The sequence below is a fragment of the Haliotis cracherodii genome, unplaced genomic scaffold (genome assembly GCF_022045235.1).
Source record: "Haliotis cracherodii isolate W230 unplaced genomic scaffold, xgHalCrac1.p SCAF_6, whole genome shotgun sequence".
In the NCBI taxonomy this organism is placed as follows: Eukaryota; Metazoa; Mollusca; class Gastropoda; order Lepetellida; family Haliotidae; genus Haliotis; species Haliotis cracherodii.
In genome coordinates this window covers 35,087,224-35,102,900 of record NW_027266319.1, presented here as the reverse complement: position 1 = coordinate 35,102,900, position 15,677 = coordinate 35,087,224, and the positions used below count along the sequence as shown (strand labels likewise).

The 15,677-nt window shown below is 41.0% G+C and overlaps 1 protein-coding gene across 1 annotated transcript; it reads right to left on the bottom strand.

Annotated features, from left to right (window-relative positions):
• Positions 1-4,317: 4,317 nt before the first annotated feature.
• On the bottom strand, positions 4,318-6,359 carry LOC139445018 (mediator of RNA polymerase II transcription subunit 15-like). Its single transcript, XM_071226075.1, has 2 exons — positions 6,308-6,359; positions 4,318-5,756 (listed from the first exon to the last, which is right to left on the bottom strand). The coding sequence occupies exons 1-2, from the start codon at positions 6,357-6,359 to the stop codon at positions 4,318-4,320; spliced, it is 1,491 nt and encodes a 496-aa protein (XP_071082176.1).
• Between the last annotated feature and the right edge of the window lie 9,318 nt (positions 6,360-15,677).

Genomic DNA, 15,677 nt, shown 5'->3' with positions numbered 1-15,677 from the left:
GGTTTCCTCCCACATTAAGCTGACACGCCGTGATGTAACTGGAATACTGTTAAATGCGGCGTTAAACCCAACTCACTCATTCACTCACTCTTAAGGTCGCGGGCAGGTGTTGCTCAGAAGTACATGTGTTGCAGACCGAGGATCCTGGCAATAAGACGTGATGTCCAGAATGCCGTTGTACAAAGCTATCTTAGAGCTAAGGTGAGCTAACTCCCATACCTTAACATCGACCTACGACAGTTGAGGGCTGAGGTTGTTTTGTACAACGGCACCCACGTCTGACGCCATCTTCGCGGTTTAATAGTACAGTACGTAGAGGTCATGAGGTTACAATATAAGCAAACTGGACGGCATCAAAGCGTGTTGACCAGCCGTCTGGCGATATCCCGTCCGTCAGGGCATGTTGATGCTTGTACCCTATCTGTCACGCCGTGACTACGTCATCAGCGGCGTCAGTTCTACAAGTGACCAAACTACGTTCTTTTTAATCATTGAAGTTTTCTGTTGCAATTGTTGTTACATAGCACCACTGACATCCCTTAATGCGCTACGTTAAGTATACATATATGTTATATTTAGGTAATAATCAATATATCCCCGTGGTATAGGTTTTCGGACGCTTAAAAACGTTCGCAGTTTTCTCCATAATCACAAGAACAACTGTAAAACATCTCACACTTATAAAAGACGAATTTATCTTAAAATAGGCCATCATCTGAGTATCTACAATGTCTGTGTGACGCCACATCCCTTGTTCTAGCGCGTGTAATCGCAATAAACATGGCCGTCCGAAAACGTATGATATCCGAAAACCCATGACCCGACGATATATAAAAATTAAGCCTAGAGCTAAATATATAAAACATCATTATTTTTACCACTTCCATATGACGTCAGAAAATGTATGGCCCCATTGTTTCTAAATAAACAGGTCTGCAAAATTATTTTTTAAAACGAAAACAACGTTTGGCTAAATTGGTATGAATTTGAAAGAAAGATTCTCACCTTTAAGCGAATGCCTGGTATTAATACTATGTTATAGTGATTCATAAACACATTGTTATGATATAATCATAATCGTACAGTGGATAGTGTTTTATGGAAAGGTTTTTTGTCGTTCTTTGTCTTTCAGCCTGGCATATTGTTATATGTATAACTGATTCAGAATATGCAATAAATCGTAATTGAACTAAGAAGTAGTAGTAATTGAGTAGTAGTGGTGGTGGTACTGCTACTACTACTACTACTACTACTACTACTACTACTACTACTACTATATCTTCCCGAGGCAAAGGGAGTTAACTGACCATAAAAGTCCAGTTTCCACCTTTGCCGAACTAGGCTGGAATTCCTGGGCTCTATCGTAGCGCCACCAGTGGCTATTACGAATTATGTCAAACAAAATGGCGGCGCCAAGTCAAGACAATCTGATCGATAATCAATATCTACATTGTGATAAAACGGGTTTTACATCCCGAACGGAATCAAATCACGCGAGCACATTGATTAAAAACATGAAAAGATTTTGAAAATATCTGTTGACAACGTGTTGGCGGTGCACTTGCTTTGTAAATCCCTCAATCGACCGAAATCTGCACGACGGTTTACGAACCGGATGTCGATTTCATTGCGCAGTTTTGATTGGACTATGCATAGACTCGTTAGTCCAGTCAAAATGTAACTCCGTAATACCAGCCTAGTTCGGCAAGGGTGGAAACTGGACTTTTATAGTCAGTTAACTCTCTTGCCTTGGGAAGAAGCTGCTGCTGCTACTACTACTACTACTACTACTACTACTACTACTACTACTACTACTACTATTACTACTACTACTATTACTACTACTACTAATACTACTACTACTACTACTAATAATAATAATACTAATAATAATACTACTACCGCTGATGTTGCTGCTGCTGTTACTTAAATCTAAACATTCAAACGTGTTTAAATTCTATTCATGAGTGTGGTGATGTAGTGGTTAGGTGGTGTTTAGGTTCATTTCATGTGTTTAGACCTTAAAAGTGTTCAGATAGAACACATCAAATGTGTATTCCGTGTAGGATATCTAAACATGTCTTGTATGTGTTTACATTCTAAACACATTTTTACAATGTATAGACTAGAGCTCTGTAAAACCTGTGCACATGATACAGAACACTACTTGTGTATATGATATAGAACACTACATGTGTATATGATACAGAACACTTCCTGTGTATATGATACAGAACACTACCTGTGTATATGATACAGAACACTACCTGTGTATATGATAAAGAACACTACCTGTGTATATGATATAGAATTCTACTTGTGTATATGATACAGAACACTACATGTGTATATGATACAGAACACTACCTGTGTATATGATACAAAACACTACCTGTGTATATGATAAAGAATACTACCTGCGTATATGATACAGAACACTACCTGTGTATATGATACAGAACACTTCCTGTGTATACGATACAGAATACTACCTGTGTATATAATATAGAATACTACCTGTGTATATGATAATCGAACACTACCTGTGTATATGATATAGAATACTACCTATGTATGTGATACAGAACACTACCTGTGTATATGATACAGAACACTACCTGTGTGTGTGATACAGAACACTACCTGTGTCTATGATACAGAACACTACCTGTGTATATGATACAGAACACTACCTGTGTGTGTGATACAGAACACTTCCTGTGTGTATGATACAGAACACTACCTGTGTATATGATATAGAACATTAACCTGTGTATATGATAAAGAACACTACATGTGTATATGATATAGAATTCTACTTGTGTATATGATACATAACACTACCTGTGTATATGATAATCGAACACTACCTGTGTATATGATACAGAACGCTACCTGCGTATATGATACAGAACACTACCTGTGTATATGATAATCGAACACTACCTGTGTATATGATATAGAACACTACTTGTGTATATGATATAGAACACTACATGTGTATATCATATAGAATACTACCTGTGTATATGATAATCGAACACTACCTGTGTATATGATATAGAATACTACCTGCGTGTATGATATAGAACACTACCTGTGTATATGATATAGAATACTACCTGCGTATATGATACAGAACACTACCTGCGCATATGATACAGAACACTACTTGTGTATATGATACAGAACACTACCTGTGTATATGATATAGAACACTACATGTGTATATCATATAGAATACTACCTGTGTATATGATACAGAACACTACCTGTGTATATGATATAGAACACTACCTGTGTATATCATATAGAACACTACCTGTGTATATCATATAGAATACTACCTGTGTATATGATAATCGAACACTACCTGTGTATATGATATAGAATACTACCTGCGTGTATGATACAGAACACTACCTGTGTATATGATATAGAACACTACCTGTGTATATCATATAGAACACTACATGTGTATATCATATAGAATACTACATGTGTATATGATAATCGAACACTACCTGTGTATATGATATAGAATACTACCTGTGTATATCATATAGAATACTACCTGTGTATATGATAATCGAACACTACCTGTGTATATGATATAGAATACTACCTGTGTATATGATACATGTGGTATTGAACACTGCTCTAAAATTTCATCAGAGCGGGTTTTTTTCCACAATCACTGAATCTGGTCCTAGACTGGTCCACTATCATCAGATTATCTGGTCTAGATTCGATTGTTCTCAAGTCGCCGTCATATGGCAGGAGTACTGCTGCGCGGTGTCAGGTAACAATCACTGACTTCTTTGTGCAAATTGTGTGAGTGGCGGGTGCTGGCCGTAGAGCAGGACATGCTTATCCTCTTCGTCAACTATTAGTGTCAGCACTGATCCATTCATATAATTTTCACCACTATTGTGCCTTAAACGCTCAATGGAAGATGTTTAGGCAGATAATCGAGCTTATTCTCTGGCGTTGATGATTGATATTTACATATTAGTATTTTATTATTTGTTTATATTATTCAGTAACTGTCTTCAAAGAATGACATGAAAACTCAGGATTTGGTGTAATATATATTTATTATCTTATTAACAAATATACAAACATTTATATATAACACTACACAGTAGCATGTTCATCTCTAACAACTCAAATTACTCACAGCAATATTGATAAATTTGGTATATTTGTATATAAACAAATATTGGCACACAGTGAAACGCTGAGCAATAGAGAAGAGTAAGAAAATAAACTGAAAGTCCAATCTTCATATGTGTAATCCATTAACGTGTTAACCGTCTACACAGCCTTGTTCATTCCCATCATCGGAACAGCTGACCTGTGACCTCCCCATGGGCCACCCTTGTTTTGACCTTGGCCTTGCATCTGCATCATCATGAAGGGGAGCATGGTGCTCATGTTCATCTCACCACCGGACATCATCGCCATCATCAGCGGCATCATGAAGGATGATGATGACCCTCCTCCTTGGGTCAAGGCCATCAGCAGCAGGGGGCTCATGCCCTCTCCTCCGCCCCCCGTAGCCATCAGCAGAGGCATCAGGCTCATCATTGAGTTTTGCTTGGAGCCGCTGGAGCCGCTGGAGCCGCCCATACTGGACATCATGGACATCATCATGATCATCTTCTTTGTCTCGGGAGAGATGCCTCCACGGAGCAGGTACGGAAGCAGGGCTGTCATCGGGCTCTTGTTCCCCTTTCTGGTGGCTGCACTCATAGATGGTCCTGCTGGATGACCAGAGAGGCCTTTACCGAACCCGGGCTTGCCGGCAATCTGTCCTCCTGTCATGGCGGCGATGGCGTCCAGGGGTCCAGACATGGCACCAGTGTTACCAGACATACCTCCTGCCATCATGGGACCCATTGGGTTGGGCATAGCGGCCATTGGGTTGGGCATAGCGGCCATTGGGTTGGGCATAGCGGCCATTGGGTTGGGCATAGCGGCCATTGGGTTGGACATAGAGGCCATTGGGTTGGGCATAGCGGCCATTGGGTTGGGCATAGCGCCCATTGGGTTGGGCATAGCGCCCATTGGGTTGGGCATAGCGGCCATTGGGTTGGGCATAGCGGCCATTGGGTTGGGCATAGCGGCCATTGGGTTGGACATACCACCGGTCATGGAGCCAGACATAGCAGCCATTGGGTTGGGCATAGCGCCCATTGGGTTTGACATACCACCGGTCATGGAGTTGGACATACCACCGTTCATGGAGTTGGACATAGCGGCCATTGGGTTAGACATACCACCGTTCACAGAGTTGGACATAGCGGCCATTGGGTTGGACATAGCAGCCATCGGGTTGGGCATACCACCGGTCATTGAGTTGGACATAGCAGCCATTGGGTTGGACATACCACCGGACATGGAGTTGGACATAGCAGCCATTGGGTTGGACATACCACCGAGCATGGAGTTGGACATACCACCGGGCATGGAGTTATACATGGCGGCCATTGGGTTGGACATGCCGGACGTAATTCCACTCATATCGCTGGTGGCAGCATTTCCCCCCATTCCGGATGTTGCGGGACCTGCTTGACCTCCCATTCCTCCATTGTTTGTCGCTGACAGTCCACCCATTGCTTTAACAGCGCTGGCCAGGGGACCAGATGCCATCGGGTCAGGCCCACTACCTCCCAGCGGACCTGTTGCCTCTCCACTCGGAGCATGACCTGGATCAGTAGGCATACTGGTACCAGCTCCTGGCGAACTCTGGCCTAAAATAAATCAACATATTGTTTGGTAAATGAGTACTAATATGCATATATGGAAGCAAATGACACACGTAAAGACCCGTTGTCCGGAAACCGACTTCTAAATATAAAAGAGTCGCAGATCATAAATCATACTTTTCTGATGCGGTAAATTGTGTTTCCTGAACATATCGACCTCATTTCACGATAAACGCATAATGCGAGACCCGTGAAGATCCAGGGTAGAATAGGTCTTCAGCAATCCATGCTTGCGACTATGCTTGTCCTATGAGGCGACTGACGGGGTACTTAGTAATATTCCCACTATATGAGGGCGGTCTGTAAATAATCGAGTCTGGACCAGACAAACCAGTGAGTGTGTCATGAGCATAGGTCCACGCAATTGGGATCGATGTCATGTATCAACCGAGTCAGTGAGCCTGACCACCCGATCCCGTTAGTCGCCTCTTACGACAAGCATAATCACCATTTACGGCAAGCGTGGGTTGCTGAAGCCTGTTCTATCCCGGATCGTCGCGGGTGGTATATGGAATGAGAATCATGGGCTGACTTACCCTTCGTGAGAACAAGAACCGCAGCGAGCACTCCAACACATAGAAACTTCATCGTTGTACCTGGAACACCATAAACAGTACAACTGTAATAACTATCAACATTTGTAAATATTAAAGATGAGGTGAAATTGGGTTTAACGTCGCGTCCAAGATTATTGCACTTATATAGCGACATGCATGCACGTGTATGTGTGTGTGTGGCTGCTTGTACTAGTCCGGACTGATGCCGATTTATAGTATCACTGAGATACCATGCCGCAGTTTAACATGAATACCCCACTCAGACACAGTATACTGACTCCGAGCCGACCAGTCCTTGCTTTAGCCCCTTAATGCCGAGCGCCAGACAGGGTAACAACAAGTACAATCTTTTAACGTCTTTTTGTATGACGCGGCCGGGGATCGAACCCCGGACCTTCCGCTCTCCGGGCGTACGCTCTACCACAAGACCACGGAGGCGGTCTGTAAATATTAAAGCGCAACCTAAGACATATCCTGAATAGTGACAACACATAATAGATTTAACAGACAGTATGTTCAACATATATGATTAAAAAGCAATGAGGGGGCACGGGTGGCCGAGTCGTCTAAGGCGCAGCGATTCGCTGTGCAGAGTTGCGTCCCTTGGGCACGCCACAAACCTATGATTGGTTCGAATCCCTGTTCGCCCCGATAATGTTTCTAGGTTTGTCAGCACCATCGTGGGTTTCACCGAAGTGGTAAACGTCTAAGACCTGCATCACTTCGGGCTTTTCTCCCACATTAAGCTGACACGCCGCGATATAACTGTAATACTGTTAAAAGCGGCGTTAAACCCAACTCACTCACTCACTCACTGAAAAGCAGTGACCGTTGACCAGAGTTCTAGACTGGCAAGAGCGGTGGGGTAGCCTGGTGGCAAAAGTGTTCGATCGTCATGCCGAAGGGCTTGGTTCGATTCCCCATGGTCACAATGTATGAAGCCCATTTCTAGTGTTCCCCGCTGTGATATTGCTGGAATATTGCTAAAAGCGGCATAAAACCATACTCACTTACTCACCACTCTAGAATCGCACTCGGAAACAGAGTTGCATGAAGGAGTACACGAGTAGAACTGCACGTACCTGGTGTGATGTGAAGACATGAGGTTCCCCCTGCGTTATATACCCCCGAAAGTGAAGGGGGATCCTTTGTCCGGTCACGACACGTCAGAAGTGATGGATGATCGATCGCTGACCAGTGTCCGTGAATCAGGTATTAGCGCATCATGCAGACTCGATCTTGTAAACATGCATCATTCACCAGCAGGATATGTCATGCAGGACAGACACTGCTTTGTGTGTTGGAGGATTGATGTATTTGTGATTGAAGCTAATTGAGATGTCACAAGTCCGATTTATTGCCTACAGCTTTAGCATCGCAGTTGACGTATGTATTTCCAATCCATTAATCAACAATTTATTGACGCATCTACATCTCCAGATCGTGTACGTGTACACGAACTATACGTTTATGTTTTATGTAATAATTCAACAGTATAAGATTTTATACGGAGATAATAGTTTAATGCAGCGAAATGGTATCATTTTGCAGAATATCGTGGCAGAATATTGCATGGATATTTTTATTCGTAACGGGACACATGAAATTTAGCTATAACATAAGTGCATCAGTGATTGTGAGTAACCCTACAGACGCACACGTGTTGGTCCTGCTCATGGTGGGAAATTTCATTGCCATTAAATGTTGCGTTCAGATGCATGAGAGTGAGTGAGTTTGGTTTTACGCCGCTTTTAGCAATATTCCAGCAATATCACGGCGGGGGACACCAGAAATGGGCTGCACATATTGTACCCATGTCGGGAATACAACCCGGGTCTTCGGCGGGACGAGCGAACGCTTTAATCACTAGGCTACCCGACCGCCCCGCGTCCAGATGCAAAGTCACGTTGTAAATGTACACCTCAACGATAGCTACATTCAAATCATTACTAGTTTTCTTATTTTTTGGTCGGTAGTATATCTTACTTTCCAAATGTTTTGGTACACATTTGAACTATTTTATTGAATTTGTTGACATTATATGGGCGTTAGTCTTTGCCATTTAGTCATAGATCAATACCATTGATCCGTTCTCTCAACGGAACAGTTCATCTTCTCAAACAAAGCTTGATAAAGATTTAATCAGGAAATAAATAAACAAGTAGATTACCCTGACAAGAACTTTGCTAATCTGACACAGGTGAAATGGATAAATAGCATTATTGTTGCTAGCGACACAACGATCCTATAAATGTAATTATCTTACTTTGCAAATTCGTAATTTTTAAATATAGATATTCAAAAAAGGTACCGAGCTTCCAGTTTAAAAAAAAGATATTTACAAATATTACATGCTTACAAAATACACATATAATTTATAGTATCGATAAATTCTACAAATTTTGGTCATCTTGTCATCTTTTGTTTCCCACACAATAATTCTGTTCTCAACGTTTGTTTACTGCCTATGTATTACATTGTATAGCCCATGTGTAAATATGCAACAGAAATAAACAGTTATAAAAAATAAATAATTACTGTTGCTATAGGATAGAACACATCATAGCGTAGCCTGGGGAGTTTCTGTTCATCTAACCTTGACATGTTCATTACATGATATTATAATCTATATGTGATACAAGGGAGCTTCTACGCAGCACAACTTATTCAGGTGTCGCCTTCTGAAGGTGCCCTGGGGCGGTGAACATCACGTGTCTGGCCGTGAGCAACATGGATGTGCCTGCAGTGGGTGATGCAGCAGCCGGCGATGCAGCAGTTGGTGATGCTGTCCACATCCTCCCCACGCCGTGCTGAGAGATGATAGGGAAACGTATGTTATATTACATGTCAACGACGCCCTGTCACACCAGTCAGTGGTTAAAGCGTTCACTCGTCACGCCTGGGCCTGGTTCAGTTCCCAACATTGGTTCGATTCTCAACATAGGCACATTGTGTGGACCCCATGTCTGATATTTTGCTGGGATACTGGGGGTAGTGTTAAAATCAACATAAAACCAAACTCACTCACTCACTCTGTTAGACTTGCAGTCACCGAAAAAAAATTGTGTAAGGTTTGATGAAACTCATTCCAAGAAGAAGCCCTCGATTACAGACTCCTCAAATATATTAATTTCAGGGATTTTACAAAACCGCCTCATGTAGAGAAATGTCACATTGCCAGTTATCGCCGTGAAGATAACGATCAGAATTGGTCTCCAGCAACCCGTGTTTGTCGTAAGAGGTGAAAAACGGGATCAGGTGCATGGTCAGGCTCGCTGACTTGGTTGATGCACGCATCTTTAGCGAATACAGTCACCCGAGTCTCCGTACAAGACAGAAAGTATATGCCAGCGTGAACTGCTGAAGGTTGTCCATATCAAAGGAGACTAAACTGTTATGCAGCCAAGCTACACTTGTGAAGGTTTGTGCTCATGATGCCAATCACTGGATTGATCTGACTCAATTATTTACAGACTGAGAAGGGGGTGAGAATTGAAGATGGGTGGTTAGTTAATAGTGAGTGAGTGAGTGAGTGAATATGGTTTTACGCCGCTTTTAGCAATTATTCCAGCAATATCACGGCGGGGGACACCAGAAATGGGCTTCACACATTGTACCCATGTCGGGAATCGAACCCGGGTCTTCGGGGTGACGAGCGAACGCTTCAACCACTAGGCTACCCGACCGCCCCGGTTAGTTAATAAATATATATACTCTAGATCTCTGTATGCATAGAAGGGTCTGTAAGAGACGCTAGACATATGTGCGCATGTGTATGAACAGGAGGGTCCGTTATATGAGACACTAGATCTCTGTATGCGTGAGTATGACTAGGATGGTCTGTAACATACACTAGACCTCTGTATGATTATGATGGCCTGTAAGAGAGACTAGACCTCTGTATGCGTGTGTATGACTAGGAGGGTCTGTATGAGAGACTAGACCTCTGTATGCGTGTGTATGACTAGGAGGGTCTGTACGAGACACTAGACCTATGTATGATTAGGACGGCATGTAAGAGAGACTAGACCTCTGTATGCGTGTGTATGACTAGGAGGGACTAGGAGACAGTAGACGTCTGTATGATAAGGAGGGTCTATAAGAGAGACTAGACCTTTTCATGCGTGTGTATGATAAGAAGGGCCTGTAAGAGAGACTAGACCTATGTATGTGTGTGTATGACTAGGAGGGTCTGTAAGAGACACAAGATCTCAGTATGCATGTGTACTAGGAGGGTCTGTAAGAGAGACTAGACCTCAGTATGCGTGTGTATGACTAGTATGGTCTGTACGTGACACTAGACCTCTGTAAGATTAGGAGGGTCTGTAAGAGACACTAGATCTCCGTATGCGTGTGTATGACCAGGAGGGTCTGTAAGTGACACTAGACCTCTGTAAGATTAGGAGGGTCTGTAACAGACACAAGATCTCTGTATGTGTGTGTATGACAAGGAGGATCTGACACCAGATCTCTGTATGGCTAGGAGGGTCTTAGCAGACACTAGACCTCTGTAAGATTAGGAGGGTCTGTAACAGACACTAGATCTCTGTATGCGTGTGTATGACAAGGAGGATCTGACACCAGATCTCTGTATGGCCAGGAGGGTCTGTAACAGACACTAGATCTCTGTGTGCGTGTGTATGACAAGGAGGATCTGACACCAGATCTCTGTATGACTAGGAGGGCCTGTAACAGACACAAGATCTCCGTATGTGTGTGTGTATGACTAGGATGGTCTGTACGAGACACTAGACCTCTGTATGATTATGATGGCCTGTAAGAGAGACTAGACCTCTGTAAGCGTGTGTATGACTAGGATGGTCTGTACGAGACACTAGACCTCTGTATCATAAGGAGGGTCTGTAACAGACGCTAGACCTCTGTATTCGTGTGTATCACTAGGAAGGTCTGTTAGAGACACCAGCTGTCTGTATGAATATGAGGGTCTATAAGAGACACTTACCATCTGTATGCGTAGGTGGGACTGAAAGAGACACAAAATCTCGTTTTCCATAGTTGAAGTTTCCAGGAGATATTCAGAGTAAGACAGCTGTATTTGGCAGTCCCCAGGTATTTGTACATGGTGCAACCATTGTTAATCTGTGGGGAATCAAACCCAGGGCTTTGATGGGATGTGCAAACACTTTAACCACTTGACTGCTCCATTGCCCCTTAAAGCACTGTAAAGATAAAAAGGAAGATAGGGGCTGCTTTCACAGAGCGACTCAAATATTTCAACATAAGCCTTCCGGTAGTCATGGTGCTCCATTGGCTTGTGTAATGGGCTTTACATTCCAGCCAATAGCCATTACTCCAGGGATCTCTAGTACAAACATACAGGGAAATATTGATGAGCATAACACGTAATGACAAATTATTCCATACTTTTTCTACATCTTGTAACAAGCAAACTGACAAAGGCAGGCAAACACAGGTTGATTGTTAGAAAGATATTTATTATATTATATAAGATGCACTACATAGACAAGTGTATCACATATCCAGAGTCAGGGCTGTAAGTGCCATGAACATGGATAGTTACATAATAAACTAAAGCACTGCGGCATGATCTTGTCGGCAACTGAAACCGATCCAACACATATATGATCTCTGAGAGGTATCCTGTAAAATACAACCCTTCTTATGGTATATACCTTCTTCAATAGTCGATCAACAGAATACATGTATATGCTCAACTATAAAATCGTTAAATAAATTAAAACATAAGCGAGAAGAAGCCATTATGTGCAGCAGAGACAATATCTCAGACTCAATGCCTAAGCACAGAGTAGGTGGGTGAGTGAGTGAGTGAGTTTCGCAGTTCAGTTTAGCATACAAAATGCCAGCAAACCAACGTTCATGGTAGTTCTACATGTGTGACTGCCAATATTTGCTTGTTGTTTAACAACATACTCAGCATTATTCCAGCCATATGACCACTGCCTGTAAATAAATAATCAGGCCTGGACCAGAATAGCTAGTGATTTAAAGTAGAGTGAGTGAGTGAGTGAGTGAGTTTGGTTTTACGCCGCTTTTAGCAATATTCCAGCAATATCCCAGACGGGGACAAAAGAAATGGGCTTCACACATAGTACCCATGTCGAGATTCAAACCCAGGTCTTCAGCGTGACGAGCGAACACTTTAACCACTAGGCTACCCGACCGCCCCGATTTAAAGTAGAAGGGTCCTTGCACTCTGGTCAATAACACACTATCCACCAAGTACAAGTCTGACCAATATATGTATCTTCTTCATTAAGAGTGACAAGATAAACAGTCCTCGTTCTGCCGACTTGATGTAGATTTGCTACATTAATGACGACAATATCATGTCAGTCCAGCTTATCAGGGAACTGATTCCATAACTTTTCATTTGGAACTGACTGCAACAGGTACAAGACCTACATAATACTTAGCCACATTTGTGTCACAAACAAGGTGACCTCAATTTGTACAAGTAAAGTACACAACAGACAACAACTAACACATTGCAAACTGAAACACACCAAGCAGATTAAAAATATACAACACATAATTAAACATAAAAAATGCTTAATTCAAATTTCTTATCATAAGAGTGAGTAAGTATGATGGCATCACTTTTATCAATATTCCAGCAATATCATGACGGGGGACACCAGAAATAAGCTTACAAATGTATGCTAAGAACACTGTAAAGTCACTGGTTTCTTTATGAACATCTTTGTGTGCAGAGAAAACAGGAAACATTGTTCCTGAAACATTCCCATCGGAAACACTACACAGAGGTATGTTCAGTGCTGTGGTTGCCCCCCTGGATTTTTTATAGACAACAGTTTTATTTGAATTATGAAAATACAAGTTGGGGACAAATATTTGCCCCTCCAGTCAAAAAAAGTTAACTACGGCCTTGATGTTTCTCAGTCTGGTATTCGATTCCGAGTAGGACGGACACGGTTGTTACAGATGTCATACTGGAGGATGTAAAATGTTCTACTGGTATCTGTATAATCGTATACAATGATGTTATAATGATAACAACACAAACACTGGGTATTACATAAGTACGGTGGCCCATAAGGGACATGGAGTCTGTTTTTCCATATTTTGATATTCCACTTACTTTTATCGTAACCTTTTGCAAATTAACACAATTTGTCTTACAAATATGTGATAAATCGATCATGTGTAAAGAAGATATTGAATCGCTGAAAAGTGAAACGAAAATGTCAAAAACGAAAATGAAAATGTCAAAAACCAAAACAAAAATGTAAGAAACTAAAATGAATATACAGAAAACTATTTCCACCGAGGTGAAGACTTTTTCCACCGCGGTGAGAATATTTCCACCTCGGTGATAATATTTACACCGCGGTGGAAATAGTTTTCTGTGGTGTCATTTTAGTTTTTGACATTTTCATTTTAGTTTTTGACATTTTCGTTTTAGTTTTTGACATTTTCACTTCACATTTCAGCGACTCAATAGCTACTTGAAAGTACATTTTCCATGTTTTCGGTTGTTTTTATACATGATTTATCACATATTTGTATGACAAATTGTGTTAATTTGCAAAAGGTTACGATAAAAGTAAGTGATATCAAAATATGGAAAAACAGACTCCATGTCCCTTATGGGCCACCGTACATAAGGCCTCAGGGAGACTTCCACTTGTTACATCATGTCTACTGTGGAACATAGTAACATTAAGTTTACTTTGCATAAATATATGTTGCACATGTTATCAGATTTGAAAAAGTAAATAATAATTTGTCCGACATTTGTCAGTTTATAATGTCTACTGTTTGATTGTTGTTAAATAACATAAAATGACTAGAAAATGCTTTGAATAACAGGGCTACTCTCTATATATGCCCTTGATTAGAAACTACTCAAAATAAGTTAAGGATAATCAGATTTGTTTATTTTACTATAGTTTACATGTCAGACCATGACAGATTAACATTAGTTGTATGAAAAAAACCAGGTGATCCTTTCATTTTTTTTTAGTAGCATAGGTTTGAATGATACAACTTCCTCAAACCATGGCTACTTAGGTGTCCTGAAGAGTTATTAACATGTTTACATGTTTACATGTTTACATGTTTACGTGCTCAGAATATTCTATATTCACATGAATGAGCCTTTTCTTAAAAAAAAATGAAAAATGGCATTTTCTTGTATTAAGTATGACATTATAAAACAGTATATTACCTCATAGTAGACCTTTGCATTTTTGTTTCATGAGTCAAGAGGTTTTATTTCAGTTAACTATAAACATTAAGTCAACCCTGAAAACATAGAAGTAATTTTCTGATTCTAATGAGGACAAATTTAAGATTTAAAAAAAGAAAAATCCAGTTCCTTTTCAATACCTAATTCTAATATCATATGAAATTTGATCAAAAATAAAAATGTAACTGACATAAAACTGGCAGCCATCATGTCTTTCACGATTACTCCTTAAAGAATCTAGCTATCTGATTGGCCAGTCGCTGTCTTGTGTAGACAAGGAATACAAGATGGCTGTCAAGCTGTATGGATGTCACCATGTAGTAATGACTGATGTGACACGCTTGTCACAACCGACCCTGTTCTGACTTCGGGTTGCCACACTTACTGTGTGATGGCAGTCACAAGATAGATCTAACTGACACACACAAATATTTCTTTGCATTTTGTGAATTTGTAATGATTGTTACATGTGTCAGTGGTACTCAATGAGGGATTTAACAAGCAGAATAGTTCATTGTGCACCCCTTGACCTCTTGTCATGTACTGGACCATTTGTGAAATTCTGTCCTCCCAGCTTCAGACATGTATCAGAACAGAGCACGGGTACCGTGCTGACAAACCTAGAAACATAATCAGGCCCAATTGGGATTTGAACCCACGATTACAGGTTTTTTGGCATGACCATGGGACGCAACTCCGCACAGCAAATTGAAGGACAGACGACTGGGCCCCCAAGAACAAATATACGCAACAAAACACATATGTTTGATTCTTATGCTTCTGGGCAAAACATTAGAAATGTCCAATCTTCTGCTCACAATTGCATAAAATGCAAAATATCAATATTAAAGAAAATGCAAATATTCATAAACAGGAATATTTGATCAACACAATACTTCAATATAATGGCATATATATTGCAATGTAAAAACCTGTCTTGCACTTCTGTGCAGTGTGTTGTAAAAAGAAGATGCTGGACTACAGCGATGGTGTATAGAGCTGGGCAGCATTATTTCTTTTTTTCGACGTAAAAAGGGCCCAGGCTGCTCTCAAAATTAGAAATTGGGGGCTCTAATTAGAATTTTATTTTGGTGAAAAAAAACAGAGTTGAAAGATAAATTTCATGGTTAATGCTGA